This window comes from Pithys albifrons, chromosome 8 (assembly GCF_047495875.1).
Source record: "Pithys albifrons albifrons isolate INPA30051 chromosome 8, PitAlb_v1, whole genome shotgun sequence".
NCBI classification, from domain to species: Eukaryota; Metazoa; Chordata; class Aves; order Passeriformes; family Thamnophilidae; genus Pithys; species Pithys albifrons.
In genome coordinates, this window is record NC_092465.1 from 1,405,308 (window position 1) to 1,425,967 (window position 20,660).

Here is a 20,660-nt window from a genome sequence, read left to right on the forward strand (position 1 = left end):
GCTGTCCAGCCCCGCAGTGGCCAAGGGAGGGTGGGCAGGGCTGAGGGGACACAATGGGTCACCCACCCCGCCCTGGGGCTGCCCAGCCCCGCAGTGGCCAAGGGAGGGTGGGCAGAGCTGAGGGGACAATGGGTCACCCACCCTGCCCTAGGGCTGCCCAGCCCCGCAGTGGCCAAAGGAGGGTGGGCAGGGCTGAGGGGACAATGGGTCACCCACCCCGCCCTGGGGCTGCCCAGCCCCGCAGTGGCCAAAGGAGGGTGGGCAGGGCTGAGGGGACAATGGGTCACCCACCCCGCCCTGGGGCTGCCCAGCCCCGCAGTGGCCAAAGGAGGGTGGGCAGGGCTGAGGGGACACAATGGGTCACCCACCCCGCCCTGGGGCTGCCCAGCCCCGCAGTGGCCAAAGGAGGGTGGGCAGCGCTGAGGGGACAATGGGTCACCCACCCCACCCTGGGGCTGCCCAGCCCCGCAGTGGCCAAAGGAGGGTGGGCAGGGCTGAGGGGACAATGGGTCACCCACCCCGCCCTGGGGCTGCCCAGCCCCGCAGTGGCCAAGGGAGGGTGGGCAGGGCTGAGGGGACACAATGGGTCACCCACCCCGCCCTGGGGCTGCCCAGCCCCGCAGTGGCCAAAGGAGGGTGGGCAGCGCTTGGAGCAGCCTGGGCTGGTGGGAGGTGCTGGGGTGGGAACAGGATGAGCTTTGAGGTCCCTTCCAAGCCAACCATTGTGGGTTCCACGGGTAAGAGATGCCTGAATTGAGAACTCAGGAAGCTGGGCTTGGAAAACTCACCATGGTGAGGAAGAATAATGAATGCTAATTAAGGTGATGTCAAATCACCAGGCTGGCATCGGGTCCCAACCATATTAATTACAGAGATAACGATATTAATGGCACCTAAAAACAGAGGGTGAGAACACCTTGTACAGCTAATTACAGAATGTGTTTCACAGCAGCCATTCCACTGGCAGCCAAAATGTCCCTGGAAACCTTGGGATTTTAGTGTCCTCTTCTCCAGGGGGTCTCAGGAGCTGAGGGAAGGGCCCTGGGGCTGCTCATCTGGGAAAGGTCTCAGAGTGGAGGGGAAGAGAAAGGTTCTCCTAAGGAAAAGCAAACTAAAATTGGGAAAATGAGGCTGGAATGCATCCTGGAAGGAGCAAGGGGAAGGAGGAGGCACAGCAAGATCTGACCTCCAAAACTGGACCAGAATTGGTCTCCAGGTGGAGTCAGGGATGGGGAACACGGAGCCTGTTTGGGAACACCCCGGCCCTTCCCACCCTGTGCTGGCCACGAGCAGGGACTGGGGGCTCAGGGCTGCCCCACCCCAGCCACAGTCACACAACTAAAACACTGAAAATTAGCATTAACTGAGGATTAATTAGGAATTAGAATTAATTAGGAATTAGAATTATTTAAGCAGCAGAAGAATTTTAAAAATTCAAATTAATTAAAAACATACTTGACTTAAAATAACTTTAAAAGTCCCTTAATTATTTCCCTTGCACAACCCAGAGAAACCCGAGTGAATCAGCTCTGCTCATTTGAGTCCCAGGTACCAGAATATGCAAATTTTACACTAATTAACACACACAGTAGGTACAGTCAGGGCTGGTATGAGGAGCCCAACAATTCCATTCACCTTCCAACCCCTCCAAGGGAGACACCCCACAGACCCACTATTGGAATTTCCACTCAACTCCCAGGAATTGCCTGTATATTTATTATATATATTATTGTCTATTTATTATATATATTATTGTGTATTTATTTGCATATTTACCATACACACATTTAGGAACAGCCACATTTAGGGAGCTTCTTTCCCATTTCATTTTTGGAAGGATTTTCCCCTCCAACTCCAGAAAATAAATTAAAATTCACGATCAAATTTTTTAGTGTTTTTGTCTGAAACATGACACACATTTCTAATTAACAGCAGGAAAATATTCAGTATATTCACTGGGTTATTTCACTGGGCCTCTGGATATGCACCCAGACGTCCTCAAATTTGGAGCTGATGCTCAAGGAAAGGGCTGAGCACTCCTAAAATTCTGCTGCTCAAAATCTCAACTATTCTGGAATGTTCATTGATTATATCATTGTCATATAAAACAGAACTTGAATAGAGATTTCAAAATGAAAATATTTATATAAAACACAATATTTTATATAAAATGTAATGGTTTAATGTAATTTTTTTTCACTAATATTTTTAATAGTGACCCAAGAACACTGAGGGACCCCAGGACAAGCCCCAGCCCTGCCTGGAGGAGTTTCAGCTCTCACACCACTCACACCAGTCACTGCACACCTGACCCCTTTTCCTTCCCTCTGCCCCTCACCTGGTTCCCTCCCATTCCATGGCAGTTGAAAATTCCCACTTTCTCGTTCTCCTTGCGGCCCATGTTGTCCAAGCACTGGTTGGTCTCAACGTTCCTGATCTGAAGCAAGAAGAGAGGGGAGATATTCCATGAGGAAAGTCTGTAAGTGGGTCCTTTGTGCAGAAAACATCCCGTTCCTAGAGGAGACAGCACCTTTCCCATGCATTCAAATATGAGGGTTTATTTATTTATTTTTGTTTATTTATTTATGCTCAAAATCTGCCAGTGCCTCACACTCCCTAAAGGTGACTAATTACAGAGAGCACAATGAGATTTTAAACTCCTTTTTAAGGGGGAAAAGCCTTTGAGGGAAATCTCGGTCAATTCTCATTCTGTTCAGACTGCTCTGTATGCAGGGTCAGTTCTGAGCATCGTTTCCCTGGCATGGGGCATCATTCCCCTGGCATGGGGCATCGTTTCCCTGGGATGGGGCATCATTCTCCTGGGACTGGGCATAATCCTCCTGGGATGGGGCATCACTCTCCTGGGATGGGGCATCACTCTCCTGGGATGGGGCATTGATTTCCTGGGGCATCATTTCCCCTGGGATGGGGAATCGTTCTCCCGGGATGGGGCATCTTTTCCCTGGGATGGGGCATCGTTCTCCTGGCATGGGGCATCTTTTCCCTGGGATGGGGAATCATTTTCCTGGGATGGGGCATCGTTCTCCTGGGACTGGGCATAATTCTCCTGGAATGGGGCATCGTTCTCCTGGGATGGGGCATCGTTCTCCTGGGATGGGGCATCGTTCTCCTGGGATGGGGCATCGGTCCCCTGGGATGGGGCATCGGTCCCCTGGGATGGGGCATCGGTCCCCTGGGATAGGGTATCACTCTCCTGGGATGGGGCATTGATTTCCTGGGGCATCACTCCCCTGGGATGGGGCATCGTTCTCCTGGGATGGGGCATCGTTCTCCTGGGGCATCATTTCCCCAGGATGGGGAATCACTCTCCTGGGATGGGGCATCGTTTCCCTGGGATGGGGCATCCTTCTCCTGGGATGGGGTATCATTTCCCTGGGATGGGGCATCATTCTCCTGGGATGGGGCATCCTTCCCCTTGGATGGGGCATCGGTCCCCTGGGATAGGGTATCACTCTCCTGGGATGGGGCATCGTTCTCCTGGGATAGGGTATCATTTCCCTGGCATGGGGCATCATTTCCCTGGCATGGGGCATCCTTCTCCTGGGATGGGGCATCGTTCTCCTGGGATGGGGCATCGTTCTCCTGGGATGGGGCATCGTTCTCCTGGGGCATCTTTTCCCTGGGATAGGGCATCTTTTCCCTGGGATAGGGCATCTTTTCCCTGGGATGGGGTATCATTTCCCTGGGATGGGGCATCATTCCCCTGGGACTGGGCATCACTCTCCTGGGATGGGGCATCATTCCCCTGGGACTGAGCATCGTTCTCCTGGGATGAGGCATCATTTCCCTGGGATGGGGCATCATTTCCCTGGCATGGAGCATCATTTCCCTGGCATGGGGCACCCTTCTCCTGCTTTGGGGCTGAAAATCCCCTTTCCTGCTCCAGCAGCAGCAGCTGGAACAGCCAAGCAGGGGCTGGAATTCCCAGCTCCCCAGCTGCTGTTTCCATGGGAACTGAGGCCAGCCTGGCAAAAATAAGGTGTTCTAATAACTGTTTGTGACTTTCTCAGACTTTCATTTTCCAGGCTGACAATGTGGTCCAAACCCACGTTATTTGACACCTGTTAGATGAGTTCTGTCCTCCCTGTAAAACCACATTTCACTTTATTGTGGCATAATTTAACTGGGAACCCAACGGTGCCTTTTCTTTCTCCCTACAATGGCAACTTTCAATAGGAAATTACATCCCTGGATGTTAAAAAAAAAAAGAAGAAGAAAAAGCCATTTTTTCATTTGGTTGTTATTCTATCCTCAAATCAACCCATTCAAGAGCTTTTAAAAGTCAGCGTAGGTACCACTCAATAGAATGTTTTTAACAGTGAATTAGTTGAATTTTAAGGAGATTTCAGCTCCTGGTGGTATAAACCCAAGGCATTATTAGGGATGTCTGTGCTCCTCAGCTCCAGGCAACGTGGCTGGAACACACTCAATGAGCAAAGATATTTCTTTTCTAAAAAAAAAGCCAAAAAAAGCTTTTTCTAGTCACTTTCTAAGCGATAAGGGATGATGGAAAGTTCCCTTCAACTGCTGCATATTCATTATGTCAAAATATTAGTCCCAAACCTCACTTCTCCCATCCACTGCTCCATTTAAAAGATAAATTTGGATGGGGAACATTTGGAATGTACACTCAGTTTATGGATGAATTTTTAATGGTGAGTAGATACATTTAGGGCAGCAATTCCCCCTTAAAAGGGCTTAAAGCAAATAGAAGGGGCCCAGAATAAAGAGAAATAACCCCCAGGACTGCAGGGCAGCCTCAGCCTTTCCCACACCCTCCCAGCTCCCTGCTGGGTCTGTTTGCTCAGAGCACCCACTGGGTTGGGACACTGCACGTACTGGTTCCCTTTCCTCCCTGCCCACTGCACTTACTGGTTCCCTTCACTTACTGGTTTCCTTTCCTCACTGCCCACTGCACTTACTGGTTTGCTGTGATTACTGGTTTTCTGAACAACTGCTCTCCTTTACTTCCCAGTTTCCTGCTCTCCTGTTCCCTGCTCTCCCAGTTTCTTGCACTCCTGTTTCCAGCTCTACCAGTTTCCTGCTCTCCTGTTTCCTGCTCTCCTGTTCCCTTCTCTCCCAGTTTCCCCACTCCTGTTCCCTTCTCTCCCAGTTTCCCACACTCCTGTTCCCTGCTCTCCTGTTCCCAGGTCTCCAAGTTTCCCCACACCTGTTTCCTGCTCTCCCAGTTTCCCACACCCCCCGCCCATCCCGTCCCCCTCCCAGCCCAGTCCAGCCCGTCCCAGCCCATCCCGTCCCTCTCCCAACCCATCCCGTACCTCTCCCATCCCATCCCGTACCTCTCCCAGCCCATCCCCTCCCTCTCCCAGCCCATCCCGCACCTCTCCCAGCCCATCCCGCACCTCTCCCAGCCCATCCCGCACCTCTCCCATCCCATCCCTCTCCCAGCCCATCCCATCCCTCTCCCAGCCCATCCCCGTACCTCTCCCATCCCATCCCGTCCCTCTCCCAGCCCATCCCGCACCTCTCCCAGCCCATCTCCGCACCTCTCCCAGCCCATCCCCTCCCTCTTCCAGCCCATCCCGCACCTCTCCCAGCCCCTCCCTCTCCCAGCCCATCTCCGCTCCTCTCCCAGCCCATCCCCGCACCTCTCCCAGCCCATCCCCGCACCTCTCCCAGCCCATCCCGTCCCTCCCCCATCCCATCCCTCTCCCAGCCCATCCCATCCCTCCCCCATCCCATCCCATCCCTCCCCCATCCCATCCCATCCCTCCCCCATCCCATCCCATCCCTCCCCCATCCCATCCTTCTCCCAGCCCGTCCCGCACCTCTCCCAGCGAGTAGTAGCGCCGCGGGATCTGCGAGTCAGGGTAGACGTTCTCCAGGTACCAGGAGAAGGGTTTGCACTTGAGGCTCTCCCTCAGGGCCTTCCTGACGGACACATCTCCATAATCCACCTTCACCACCCCTGCAACAGAGAGAGAGTCCATCAAATCCCGTTTTGGTGCCATCCCAGAGCTGCCTCCAGCTGCCACCAGTGCCCCTTTATCCATCCGTGTGCTGGGCTGGGCTGGGGGGCAGCGGGATGGGAGGGATGGGCAGTGGGACGGGAGGGATGGGCAGTGGGATGGGAGGGATGGACAGTGGGATGGGCAGTGGTACAGGAGGGATGGGCAGTGGGGACAGGAGGGATGGATGGTGGGATGGGAGGGATGGGCAGTGTGATGGGAGGGATGGGCAGTGGGATGGGATGGGCAGTGGGATGGGATGGGAGGGATGGGGTAGGCACTGAGATGTTGAGATGGGGACATTTTGGTGGGTTTTTGGCACTGGAAACTGCCCCCTTTCTCTTCCAAGTGTCTTCCCTTTCTCTCCTAAATGCATGTGGATAACATTCCCTGATCCCAAACTCCTGTATTTTGTGTATTCCTCAGCCTGCCCCAGCCTGCACACACCCCCTGCTCTGTCTCCAAGAAGCTCCTCATCTCTGTGGATCCCAGCAACCCATTCCCCTCTGCTCCATTGCCAGCCAAGCCATAATAAATCCATCCCTATTTATTGCCACCACTTGCTGGATAATCGATGGGACTCAGAGGAACCACAAACATAAGGAATGACTAAAATCTGCTCACACTGAATAAGGGAACTGCAGGAAAATGTCCTTGGGTGCAACAAAGGAACGAAACCCCACAGGAAGCTGCAAAAAGTATTGAGTGAAAACACCTCAGGTAAGCAGCAGATTGTTGGAGGGAAGCAGCAGATGTGTTGGCAGAACAGCAAATTAAAGGGTCCCTGCCTTGTATTACACCTGCTTTGTTCTTCCCTAATAGGCACGTCCTGAAAATGGGCACCCAAGGGCACAGCTCCAAATTCGGAAGGAGATCTCAATTCCTGGTGGTAAACATGGAAAAATAATCACCTGGAATGAAACCAAAGAACTGACAATAATTTTATTTATGTAAGAATAGCCCTTGAAAAACTTAACCCTTGTTAGAGATTTGCTGCACTTTGGTGACTGGAAAAGCCTGAGATGAAGTGGTGGTTTTATTGAGGTGATTTTCAGTGTATTCAGGTGGAAAACAACATGACCAGAGAAGTCACTCTGTGCACATCTGGCTGTAGCTCAGCTTTGAACATCTGGATCAGCAGCTTCCCTTCCATTTAAAGGGGAAATCTCATCATGGAATCCTGGAATGGTTTGGGTGGGAAGGGACATAAAGCCCATTCAGTGCCACCCCTGCCATGGCCAGGGATACCTCCCACTGTCCCAGGTGGCTCCAGCCTGACCTTGGACACTCCCAGGGATCCAGGGGCAGCCACAGCTTCTCTGCCCACCCTCCCAGCCACCAATCCCTTCCCAATATCCCCTTTCCCAGCCCTGCCCTCTGGCAGTGGGAAGCCATTCCCTGTGTCCTGTCCCTCCATGCCTTGTCCCCAGTCCCTCTCCAGCTCTCCTGGAGCCCCTTCAGGCCCTGGCAGGGGCTCTCAGGTGTCCCTGGAGCCTTCCCTTCTCCAGGAGAACATTCCCAGCTCTCCCAGCCTGGCTCCAGAGGGATCCAGCCCAGCAGCATCTCCATAAACATCAGTGTAAGAGCAAGGAACCACCTGAGTGTGATCCTGTGCTGTTGATGTCCATCAATTACACTGATAATTTACTGACTAACAGTGAGGATAATGGACAGCTGGCTGCTAAATAGGCAGCCAGATTAGCTGCTATTAAGGAAATAAATTAATAGCTTAATAGAGATGCCAATGAAAGACTGACATGGGGGAGGGAGAGAGAAGTGCTGAAAATAAACGAGTGTTGGGCACGTTCTGCCCCCTGGGCTGGGGGGAGTTGGAGCTGCAGGTCTGGGCCAGGCTCCAAGGGAAACCCAAAGCTCCCTCTCCAGTGCAGAGTTCCACTGAACCAAAGAGACAAGTGTTCCTCACTGCAAGGATATTTTGGGAATTTTTCCCTTATTTTAAATCTAGGCTGGATGTGTTAAAGGTGCTGGTTCCTGACTCACCTCAGCACGTGGCAACAAACAGGAACAGCCCCATGGCCACACTCAGGGGGAGCAGAAATAAAGAGGTTTTCCTCATCTACCCCCAGGGATGAGGGAAGGCAGCAATTTAAAACATGTCCAAGACCCCAAACCATTTCAGATGGGCTTTCCTTCAGCAGAATTCCATCTTTGCAAGCAACTCCACTGACCAAATTTCAATTTGGAATAGAATTATTAAGTGTGTACCCTAATTATGCTGAGAGATGATACATTTAATGCTCTTTGCTGGAACAGCCACTGGCTCCTGTGTCTCCTGGGACTCCAGCTGAGGAATCCCACCCATCAGGTCCAGGAGCAGTGGGGAGATGGAGAACCCCTTCAGAGACCTAATTCCTGACACCCAACTTGCTTTGTTCTCCAGCAGAATTATCTAGACCTCTATTTTTCTGATTAATAAACTAAGGAAAAAGGATAAAAAATCAGATTAACAACATCTGGGACAATTTGTGATCTTTAGGAAAGACCTATTAAAAAAACCCCTGCCATTTCCTACACATTGTTATGGAGAATTTTCAGTTAAAATGCTAATTTTATTTTCTAAATCCTTTCTGCTCTGTTTGCTCCCTAATGCTGGGGAACATCATTATCTCATTTTATCCCTCAATTAATACAGCACATTAATAAATAGCTTCAAAAGAGAGCAGAAAACACAAAGACCACCTACACCAAAATTCTTTCCTGTGACTGGAACAGCCAGACAGGAAACTTGGGAGTTCCACAAACCTTGTCCTGCCAACACCACTTTTAGTGACCTTTTTCACCCTTTTCTTTCAACAAAACTGTGCTCAGGGGCTCTCTGGGGGGATTTTGCCTCCACACCTTGGGGCAAACAGGGAAATGTGTGACTGGAAAGAGGAGAGGGCACATTCCTAAGCAGAGACTCGCAGCTGTCTGGGCTCATTTCCCAAGGGAATGGGAGTTTTCCTTCACTTTCCTTCTCCAGGCCCTTGTCCCAAGTCCCACCCTCAGCTCTCCTTAATGTACCTACAAGGTACAGAAACATAAAGACCTTTTTCACACCATTAACAGGGCACTTTAAATGTGAATCATTATTTTTATGGTGCTTTACATTTGTTGTCTCCCCAGGGGTTTTCCAGGATGGATCCAGAATGTTTTGTGCAGCCACAGGACAGGTGGGGAAACAGGAGCAGACTCAGAGTGTTCTGCCTTCACAGCCTGTGGTCAAATCCTGGCACCTGATCCCTGACTGGGACATCCCAAACCCCTGGAAAAATCCAAGCCCCAGAGGAGCTTGTGGGAAAAGCAGGATTGCAGCTGGAATGAGCTGAGGTGGAGCAACAGGAGGGGAAATGCAAAATTCACATGGGGAGGATTTACTTCTTGGGGACTGAAAATTTAAACTGCCTCTGCTGCACCAGAATTCAAATTGGAAGGAAGTGTAAAGATGGGAAAATGTGGAAATTATCCCAGAGCACAGAATAGAACACCACCAATCATTTCCCTGCCCGTGGCTGCTCCAGCACCCGGGGGAAGGAGATCCTGGCACTGAGCACCCAAAGGGCTCCTGCTCTCCATGCCCGACCCAGAACATCTCTGCTGCCTCTACACTGTGTCCTCTCTGCTCCCTCTCCACTGGTGCCCTCTCTGCTGCCTCTCCCACCGTGTCCTCTCTGCTGCCTCTCCACTGTGTCCTCTCTGCTCCCTCTCCACTGGTGTCCTCTCTGCTGCCTCTCCACTGTGTCCTCTCTGCTCCCTCTCCACTGGTGTCCTCTCTGCTCCCTCTCCACTGTGTCCTCTCTGCTCCCTCTCCATTGGTGTCCTCTCTGCTCCCTCTCCCATCGTGTCCTCTCTGCTCCCTCTCCATTGGTGTCCTCTCTGCTCCCTCTCCCATCGTGTCCTCTCTGCTGCCTCTCCCCCTGTGTCCTCTCTGCTGCCTCTCCCCCTGTGTCCTCTCTGCTCCCTCTCCACTGGTGTCCTCTCTGCTGCCTCTCCCACTGTGTCCTCTCTGCTGCTTTTCCCTCTGTGTCCTCTCTGCTGCCTCTCCCCCTGTGTCCCCTCTGCTGCCCCTCCCTCTGTGTCCTCTCTGCTGCCTCTCCACCGTGTCCTCTGCTCCCTCTCCACTGTGTCCTCTCTGCTGCCTCTCCACCGTGTCCTCTCTGCTCCCTCTCCACTGTGTCCTCTCTGCTGCCTCTCCACTGGTGTCCTCTGCAGGACCTTCAGGACTTTAAGCATAACCAAATTCTGCATTTCTTAAAATAAATGGCTCAAAGACCTTCCCTACTTGGCTGCAAAGGAACATTGTGGGAACAATGTTCTGAAAAAACCCTTCTGAAGTTCAGGAGAGGAGGAGCCTTAACTTTGGGAGCAGAACACAGAAGGCTTTGACACGGAGGGGCTGGAGGTGCCCAGGGCAGGGAATGGAGCTGGGAAGGGGCTGGAGAGTGCCCAGGGCAGGGAATGGAGCTGGGAAGAGGCTGGAGGTGCCCAGGGCAGGGAATGGAACTGGGAAGGGGCTGGAGGTGCCCAGGGCAGGGAATGGAGCTGGGAAGGGGCTGGAGGTGCCCAGGGCAGGGAATGGAGCTGGGAAGGGGCTGGAGGTGCCCAGAGCAGGGAATGGAGCTGGGAAGGGGCTGGAGAGTGCCCAGGGCAGGGAATGGAGCTGGGAAGGGGCTGGAGGTGCCCAGGGCAGGGAGTGGAGCTGGGAAGGGGCTGGAGGTGCCCAGGGCAGGGAATGGAGCTGGGAAGGGGCTGGAGGTGCCCAGGGCAGGGAATGGAGCTGGGAAGGGGCTGGAGGTGCCCAGAGCAGGGAATGGAGCTGGGAAGGGGCTGGAGAGTGCCCAGGGCAGGGAATGGAGCTGGGAAGGGGCTGGAGGTGCCCAGGGCAGGGAGTGGAGCTGGGAAGGGGCTGGAGGTGCCCAGGGCAGGGAGCAGAGCTGGGAAGGGGCTGGAGGTGCCCAGGGCAGGGAGCAGAGCTGGGAAGGGGCTGGAGCAGCAGCTGAGGGAGCTGGGGGGGCTCAGCTGGAGCAAAGGAGGCTCAGGGGGCACCTTCTGGCTCTGCAATCCCTGCCAGGAGGGGGGAGCCGGGACAGGGGGTCGGGCTGTGCCCCAGGGCACAGGGACAGGAGCAGAGGGCACGGCCTCAGGCTGGGCCAGGGCAGAATTAGATGGATATTGGGAACAATTCCTGCCTGGAAATTGCCATCCAGCCCTGGCACAGGTTGCTCTCCCTACCCCTGGAGATTCAAAGCCGTGTGGATGTGACACTTGGGGACATGGTCAGTGGTGCCCTGGGCAGTGCTGGGGGATATTGGACTCTTTGGGCTCCAAGGGCTTTTCCAGCCCAAACCATTCCATGATTCCATGCCATGCCCACACTCCCACGTGTGCCACTCACACCCCCACTCCCTTCCCTCCACTCCGCAGCCCCAAAGGAGGAGGAAGCCCCGTCCTACCTGGGGATATGATGTAGAAGAAGTCCTTGAACTCGTCCATCCACACCTCTGCCAGCCTCCTGTTGTTCTTGTTGATGACGTGGCCGGTGCCCCCCGGGAAGGTGTAGGGGGTGGCCTTGCGGAACACGTGCCCCACGTGGGAGCAGGTGACGATCTCCAGGGAGCCCCCGCACTGCCACACCTGCAACGGGAAGGGCACTCGGGCTGAGCCCAGCAGGGCACCCCCAGCAGGGGCATGACCCAGAACACACCCAGGCTGGGGGATGCCAGGGGCACAGGGCACACCAGGGGAGCTGAAATGACCCAGAACACACCCAGGCTGGGGGATGCCAGGGGTACAGGGCACACCAGGGGAGCTGGAATGACCCAGAACACACCCAGGTTGGGGGATGCCAGGGGTACAGGGCACACCAGGGGAGCTGGAATGACCCAGAACACACCCAGGCTGGGGGATGCCAGGGGCACAGGGCACACCAGGGGAGCTGGAATGACCCAGAACGCACCTAAATGGCTGTTCCCAGAGCAACTGTGGGGCACTGGGGGAACTGGGCAGCCCAGCTGGTGGATGCCAGGAGCAAAGGGCACACCAGGGGGGCTGGGACTGACCCAGAACACACCCAGCTGACTGTTCCCAAAGCAACTGGGGGAACTGGGCAGCCCAGTTGGTGGATGTCAGGGGCACAGGGCACGCCAGGAGAGCTGGGAATGACCCAGAACACACCCAGGCTGGGGGATGCCAGGGGCACAGGGCACACCAGGGGAGCTGGGAATGACCCAGAACACACCCAGGCTGGGGGATGCCAGGGGCACAGGGCACACCAGGGGAGCTGGGAATGACCCAGAACACACCCAGCTGACTGTTCCCAAAGCAATTGGGGGAACTGGGGGCACTGGGCAGCCCAGCAGGGCACACAGTGGGGCTCAGTCCCAGCCCAGCAGCCCCCCCAGTTCTCTGCTCTCCTGGCAGGAAATCCCTCCCGTGCCACCATTGGTAAAAACATCTGCTCTGGGCACTCTCAAAGCACATTTTTGGCTCTGCTGGGTGAAATCTGTTCCCTCTGACACCTGCACCCTCTTCTTACAAAAGGGCTTTTTCAACATTATTTTAAAACCCCAAACAAATCAACCTTCCTGGATAATCCCTTGTGAAGGGACTGCTCTCCCAAAGTTCCTATCCTGGCTCAGGACTGTGGGATTTCAGGGATCTGTCACCACACCCTCTGGAATGCAGGATGTACAAGTAATAAATAGGAGGAAAACATCCTCAAATATCTAATACCAAAAATCTCTGCAAAGAAACCAACTGATCTGGTGTATGTTGAATATTCTCCCTCCGGAATCCTCAGAATCCTGACGGAGAAAACGAAGGTCAGGCTGAGGAAAGGGGAACTGCAGCCACACAAACACATTTCCAGCCCCCCGTGCCCCTGCAGAGTTCCTGCCCTCCCACAGCTGAGCAGCCCTGCCCAGCCTCGAGCTCTGCCATCTGCCTGCCAGGGATTAGGGATTTGTATCCCCACATTCCACTCCCCAGCACGCAAAATTAACTCCAGAGTCACAGTGAACTTCCAAAATGTTGTCCCAGGCACTGACCTGTGCCCACACGGCCCTGGCATCCCCACAGCAGGGCAGGGATTGGGATAAAACTCTGTATTCCAGCGTGTTCCAATGCTCTCCTACACCTGGAACTCCTCAGCTGGAAGGGGAGACCTCACTAAGGGGAGGCTGAAACTGCTGTTAATGAACTGCTGTGTCTGGGACACCCTTGATAGAATTCCAGGATGGTTTGGGTGGGAAGGGACCTTAAAGCTCATCCAGTGCCACCCTGTGCCATGGGCAGGGACACCTCCCACCTGCCCAGGGTGCTCCAACCTGGCCTTGGACACTCCCAGGGATGGATCCAGGGGCAGCCACAGCTTCTCTGCCCAACCTGTGCCAGGGCCTGCCCACCCTCCCAGACACCAATTCCTTCCCAATATCCCCTTTCCCAGCCCTGCCCTCTGGCAATGGGAAGCCATTCCCTGTGTCCTGTCCCTCCATCCCTTGTCCCCAGTCCCTCTCCAGCTCTCCTGGAGCCCCTTTGGGCCCTGCCAGGGGCTCTCAGGTGTCCCTGGAGCCTTCCCTTCTCCAGGGGAACATTCCCAGCTCTCCCAGCCTGGCTCCAGAGCGGGGGGAGATCCAGCCCAGCACTATTTCCATCAAGGAAGGGTTTTATTGGATACTGCACTGAGGAACAAGTGAATTATCCCTCCTGCCCCTCATTCATTTCCCATAAGAACTCCCACAACAGCCCAAGGACAACTTGTCACTACATCATGTCCTTGAGGAAATCCTCCCTTCCCTGTCCTGCCAGACATCCCAGATAACCTGTCAGAGCACACACTTCCCTTCCCCAGCTCTGCTTTGGCCTTCTTGGATTATTCTAAAGAAGAATCTTCTTTTTTTCCTGATGCACAGATTATTTTTAATACCCTCCCAAGCCATATGAGCTCCTTTCTAAACATCAAGTTTTCAGGGCATTCTCCCACTGGGAAAAACATTTAGAGAACACAACAGAAAATTAAAAATGTTTAAAGAATTCTATAAATAAAAATAAGGGTTAAGAAGAAATGAGGTTTTCATTATTAAATCAGACTCTTGGAGCTGGGAAAGATTCCTGCTGGGGGTATTATTATTTTTTTCCAATTGCCTTTATTAAAAGACATCCTATAAAAGAGTCATTAAAGACCAATCACTAATGAGCAGCAGCACAGCTAAAAGACAAGATATTGATTTCCCCAGAAATAATCAAATTATCCCCAGTGGATGCTGCTCCAGAGGCCTCCCTGAAATTCCTGGGAGCCCCAAAGGGCTGCAAATCCACCCTTGTAATGATGCTGGTTGGGGAAATGCCAGTGCTGGTGGCACAGAGATGGGCCATGGGAGGGAACCTGGGCACACCCCATGGGGGAGGGAAAGGCACTTTGGAACAGTTTTGAGGGTTCAGGGATTCCCAAAACAGAGATTTGTGTTTCTTTTCTGCACTCTGGGCCAACACCAGAACTCCCCACTCCAACTGGGGACAAAACAGCAGCTCCAGGAACATCCCAGGGGCTCAATCCGAGCACAGTCACTTCCAAACCAGGACTGAGTCTCGTGTTTTCCATGAATCCTGCTGGAAAATGGCAGGTGTGGAGCTGCAGGAACCTCCCCAAACCCTCCCAGTTTCCTGCAGGTGGGTCCCCTCAGGGGGGTTTTAAACCCCTTCAGTGTCACTGGCCCAGTGGGACTCAATGGACCTGAAGAGCTGGTTGGGCTTTACAGACCAATAAATAATTCCAATAAACATAAACCAAACAAAACTAAATTAATAATTCCAATAAGCAGCACCAGGTGGTTCCTGGCCTTCCCATGGCAACATCCCAGTGCTGGAAATTCATCAATTAATTAATTTTATTTCTATTCTTAACACCAACCCCTTAATTAGGCCGTGCAGATATTCCAGGCTGGCAATGGCTCTCCAAATTTTAGTGAAAAATCCTCTGAAGACACAAATTAATGTTTCCTAATATGATGCTCCACCATTCACGTGTCTCCTTTCCCCACTTCCCTCCCCTCAGCCTTAACAAGTGTTTTATATTCTGATTATATTCCTGATTAGATTCTTCTGTTCTGATTCTGTTCTTCCCCCCAGGTTCTCATACAAGGGCAGAGCTGCTGCTCAGCTTCTATCCCTGGGATTTCTGGATTTCCTTGGGCTTTGTCTCTCCCTGTATTTGGGCCTGAGATTTGTAATTTAAAAGCTGAAATGAAGCTCTTATGATGGTATTCTCACTAAATTTATAGAGGTTAAGCCCATCTCTGGCTTACTGAGGGAAATGCTGGATAGAATTCAAGTGCAATTCGAAACAGGGCTCTGGCAATGCTTATTTGGGGAAGGGAAAAAAAGGTTTATTTTATATATATATATAAAGAAATGAAAACCAACGTGACCAAAAGGTCAAGGAAGGTGATTCTGCCCCTCTGCCTCCTCAGGTGGGACCCCTCACCCTGCAGAGTTGCCCCAGCCCTGGGAACAGCAGCACAAGGATGTGGAGCTGCTGGAGAGTCCAGAGGAGGCCCCAGAGATGCTCCAGGGCTGGATCCCTCTGGGCTGGAGCCAGGATGGGAGAGCTGAGGGGGTCACCTGGAGAGGAGAAGGCTCCAGGGACACTTGAGAGCCCCTGCAGGGCCTGAAGGGGCTCCAGGAGAGCTGGAGAGGGACTGGGGACAAGGGATGGAGGAACAGGACACAGGGAATGGGATACTGGGAATAGATGGGATATTGGGAAGGAATTGGTGGCTGGGAGGGTGGGCAGGCCCTGGCACAGGTTGGGCAGAGAAGCTGTGGCTGCCCCTGGATCCATCCCTGGGAGTGTCCAAGGCCAGGCTGGAGCACCCTGGGCTGGTGGGAGGTGTCCCTGCCCATGGCAGGGGGTGGAATGGGATAAATCTTCCATATCCCTTCCCACCCAAACCACTCCATTGTGTATTCCACAAATCACAGCAGTGCCCAGGAAGGAGAACCAGAGAAATGGAGCCAAAAGCCAAGCTGTGAGCCCAGCCTGCACCACCCCTGGGCACAGTGCCCACCCCAGCCCCACCAGGAGCTGGTGGAGCCGTGCCAGGAACCCCAAGGGATTCCCCAGGGAGCTGCCAAGAGCCAGGGAAGACAAACCCCCACCACTGAACTGCTCAGGAAAACTTTTCCAAACCATTTGAACATTATTCAAGCAAGGGTAGGAAACAGAATATCCCACCTGGGGCATTTCTTTCCCATTTGCTGGCAGCTGGATGTGTGGGCACCTGCTCTGTATCACACCACGTGTTTGTACAATCCCAGAAACCCAAAATAGTGTGGATTGGGAGGGACCTCTCCAAGCTCATTCCAAGCCCTGCCACACCCACATTCTCCAGTAACACCCTTAACAAACCCTCCTTGTTTATCTCTTCATGTTCGAGTTGGGGTTTCAGGGATTATTAATTTTTATGATGAAAACTCAGCACTCTTCCAAAAGCAAAATATTTGAGGCTCCACTAATGAGAATGGTCCTTTTCCACAGAGATGACCCAAAATGTGTCCCACAAAAGCCTGTGCAAGGGATGAACTCCAGCAGGACCAAACTCTGAGCTTCCCCCTCTCAGGGCTGGGGAGGCACCAGCAATTCTGGTCTCCAAGTGCCAGTGAACCAGGAGAACCTCCCAGGAATGCCAAGAACAGCAAGAACACAGATTTAGTCTGGGACAGGCACAGTTTGGATGGTTCAAAGCAGTGCCAGTCACTCTGTGCTCCAGGGAGCTGCCCTAAACCAGGAAAAACCAACCTCCTACAGAGGGTCCCCTGTACATCCAAGGAGTATTTTAGGGGTCAACACACGGAAAAAATGTTGAAATTACTCAGTTAGAACATTCAGGCTCAGCAGAAGTGAGTGAACCCTTCGATTTTACTGCAAAGTGAATGATTAAAGTCGAGAGAAATGGCCTGAAAATGCTTTTAAATTCTCAGTTGGCCTTCTCCAGAAATGCCTCCTCCCTACAAACCTTCAGAAATGGAAATTGGGCCTGGTTGAATAGGAAAGGCAGGAAAAAAGGGGCAAAGGGCACCTCAGGATGGGCTGGGGGTCCCACAAAGGGGTTACTGCCCAGAATTCCTTCAAATGTGTGAGTTGTGCCCCAGCAGAGATACTCAAAGCCATTCCCACCATCCCTTCTGGCCATTCCTCACAGGGCCCCCACGTCCCACCTTTCCCTGCTCCCTAAAGGACAAGTGGCTGGATCCATTTCCCCCAGAGGTGCCATCCGGGCCATGGGAAGAGGCATTTTCTGCAGGATGGGGAATTTCCCTCTCACAGCCCCAAACTCCCAGCCAGAACTTGCAAGTTCATCATGTCAACAAGTCCCCAAACTTCTGTTAAAACATTTCTTTTCGTTTTATATATAAATTCCCATCAATATTTGGATCTGCTCACATTGTTTATATAAGAAGGAATTACTAAAAAAAAAAACATTTCAATTGGAAAGCATCAAAACTCCCAAACAGCATTGAAATATTTCATGCAGTATAAAGGATGGAAATATTGCAAAATTCCAAATCCTTGGGAATTTCAATTCCCCCACGATTTGCACTCTGGAAATATTGCAAGGAGGTGTCCCCAAATCCTTGGGAATTTCAATTCCCCCACAAGAGTGCCCTGAGCAGGGGGAGGAACTGGAACAGCACAACTGGGGAGGGGGACAGAAAAGGAAGGAAAACAGCAATTACCCTAAAAGACATTTCAAGATTCTCTCCACCCCAGATATCCATTCCTGCATCGTAACTTCCTATCTCTTCAAAGTAGTTTCTGTCAATAGAAAATAGGCCACCAGCCATAGTTGGGGTCCTAGTTGAGAACAAACAGAAACAAAACAAAAACAAAACAACAAAACAAAACAAAAAGGGAAAAAGAAAAAGAAAAAAGAAAAAATACCTTTTGAAAGACACTGTGGAATTGAGCAGCGACACTACAGCACATTTCACTACCTCACATGTGGACTAAGGGGGTTCTACACAGCCAGGGGGGACAGGAGCTACTGGGAGTGACAGCACAATTCCCACTGGGATCCCAGAGCTACTGGGAGTGACAGCACAATTCCCACTGGGATCCCAGAGCTACTGGGAGTGACAGCACAATTCCCACTGGGATCCCAGAGCTCCTGGGAGTGACAGCACAATTCCCACTGTGATCCCAGAGCTACTGGGAGTGACAGCACAATTCCCACTGTGATCCCAGAGCTACTGGGAATGACAGCACAATTCCCACCGTGATCCCAGAGCTACTGGGAGTGAAAGCACAATTCCCACCGTGATCCCAGAGCTACTGGGAGTGACAGCACAATTCCCACTGGGATCCCAGAGCTACTGGGAGTGACAGCACAATTCCCACTGGGATCCCAGAGCTACTGGGAGTGACAGCACAATTCCCACTGGGATCCCAGAGCTACTGGAATAACAGGACATTTCCCACTGTGCCTCTCAGAGCTCCTGGGAGTGACAGCACAATTCCCACTGTGATCCCTGATCTATTGGAATGACAGCACAATTCCCACCCTGCTTCCCAGAGCTATTGGAATAACAGGAGAATTCCCACCCTGCTTCCCAGATCTACTGGAATGACAGGACAATTCCCACTGTGCCTCCCAGAGCTCCCGGGAGTGACAGCACAATTCCCACCATAATTCCAGAGCTACTGGAATGACAGCACAATTCCCACTGTGATCCCAGAGCTATTGGAATGACAGCACAATTCCCACCCTGCTTCCCAGAGCTCCTGAGAGTGACAGCACAATTCCCACTGGGATCCCAGAGCTATTGGAATGACAGGAGAATTCCCACACCCTTCTTCCCAGGTCTATTGGAATGACAGCACAATTCCCATTGTGCTTCCCAACAGCACAATTCCCACTGTGATCCCAGAGCTCCTGGGAGTGACAGCACAATTCCCACTGGGATCCCAGAGCTCCTGGGAGTGACAGCACAATTCCCACTGTGATCCCAGAGCTCCTGGGAGTGACAGCACAATTCCCACTGTGATCCCAGAGCTCCTGGGAGTGACAGCACAATTCCCACTGTGATCCCAGAGCTCCTGGGAATGACAGCACAATTCCCACTGTGATCCCAGAGCTCCTGGGAATGACAGCACAATTCCCACTGTGATCCCAGAGCTCCTGGGAGTGACAGCACAATTCCCACTGGGATCCCAGAGCTCCTGGGAGTGACAGCACGGTTCTGTTCTGGAGCACCGTGCTGGGGAGGTGGTGGAATTCCAGCCCCCCAAACCACATTCCCAGAGCCTGTTCTGGAGCACCGTGCTGAGGAGGTGGTGGAATTCCAGCCCCAAAAACCACATTCCCAGAGCCTGTTCTGGAGCACCGTGCTGGGGAGGTGGGTGGAATTCCAGCCCTCTCGTGCAGAGCAGAGCCCAATCCAATCGGGAATGCTCAGTGAGGAGTTTAATGCCTCGGCTTTGCCTCAGGGGGAGACTGAAGTGCATCAAATTCCCAGGCCTGATCTGCCCTAACAGGATTAGAGCTCCTTACAAGAGCAAACCCAGCGGAGTGTGGCAGCTCTTTGTGTCAGGGTGTCCCCCCTTCCCTTCCATGGCTGTGCCACGTTTTCCAGCACTCACACCCCCCATGCCAGGAGCAGTGCCCATCCCAGCTGGCAGCAAACAGCTCTGAGGGAGGGAACAACACCCCTTCCCCCAGATCCCAGCCCTCCCAGGAACTATCCACACACACAGACTGGGGGTGCAGACACGGGGGTTGGAGGTTCAGCCCAAAAGGGGTCCCAGCCCCATCTGTTGGGGTCTCAGCATTCCCAGACCTATCTGGAAGCTGGGGATGAGGATCTCCAGCCACACTGAAGTGTCATGGAACCATGGAATGGTTTGGGATGGGTGGGACATTAAGGATCATCTCATCCCACCCCCTGCCATGGGCAGGGACACCTCCCACCAGCCCAGGGTGCTCCAAGCCCCATCCAACCTGGCCTTGGACACTCCCAGGGATCCAGGGGCAGCCACAGCTGCTCTGCCCAACCTGTGCCAGGGCCTGCCCACCCTCCCAGGGAAGGATCAAGCCCTGCTGGTCAAGCATCAGCCACATTTCCATCCTCAGCTCCAAAACCAAGGGCAAGGTGGGTGACACTGGAACTTGGGATGTGAGACGTGACACCCTCTGTGCCCACCCCAGCACAACCCCAGCAGCAATCCCAGAAACACTGAGGGTTCCTACAGCTTTCCCTCAGCTCTGCCTCTCTTAGGTGTTACTCTACCTGCTGGGGTCCCACTGCCCACTCCAGCACTGGGTAAGGTTAACCCTGACCCTGATGTGAACCTCGGTTTATTTTGGACACAACCTCAGCTGTGAAGTCACTGCAGCCAACAGGACTCCCCTCTGGGACCTGCACAACCCCAACCACGACAGCAGCCCCAGCCCTGCTGTGCCCACTGCACCCCAGCCCACCATGGTGGGACAGGAACAGACACACCCAAAGGGTGCCCCAGCCCAGCACACCATGGTGGGACAGGAACAGACACCCAAGGGTGCCCCAGCCCAGCCCAGCCCAGCCCAGCCCACTGTGGTGGGACAGAAACAGACACCCAAGGGTGCCTCAACCCTGCTGCACCCACTGGTGCCCCAGCCCAGCCCAGCCCACCAT

At 53.1% G+C, this 20,660-nt stretch overlaps 1 protein-coding gene across 4 annotated transcripts in view; it reads right to left on the bottom strand.

Moving 5' to 3' along the window:
• The window catches only part of GALNT13 (polypeptide N-acetylgalactosaminyltransferase 13), a 75,845-nt gene that overhangs the window by 15,131 nt on the left and 40,054 nt on the right, over positions 1 to 20,660 (bottom strand). For all 4 annotated transcript variants that reach the window (XM_071561906.1, XM_071561905.1, XM_071561904.1 and 1 more), the window contains 4 exons: positions 17,724 to 17,841; positions 11,444 to 11,624; positions 5,811 to 5,950; positions 2,339 to 2,437 (listed from right to left, as the gene is read on the bottom strand). In XM_071561906.1, the coding sequence (XP_071418007.1) occupies positions 2,339 to 2,437; positions 5,811 to 5,950; positions 11,444 to 11,624; positions 17,724 to 17,841 (538 nt within the window). The remainder of the gene's footprint in view (positions 1 to 2,338; positions 2,438 to 5,810; positions 5,951 to 11,443; positions 11,625 to 17,723; positions 17,842 to 20,660) is intronic.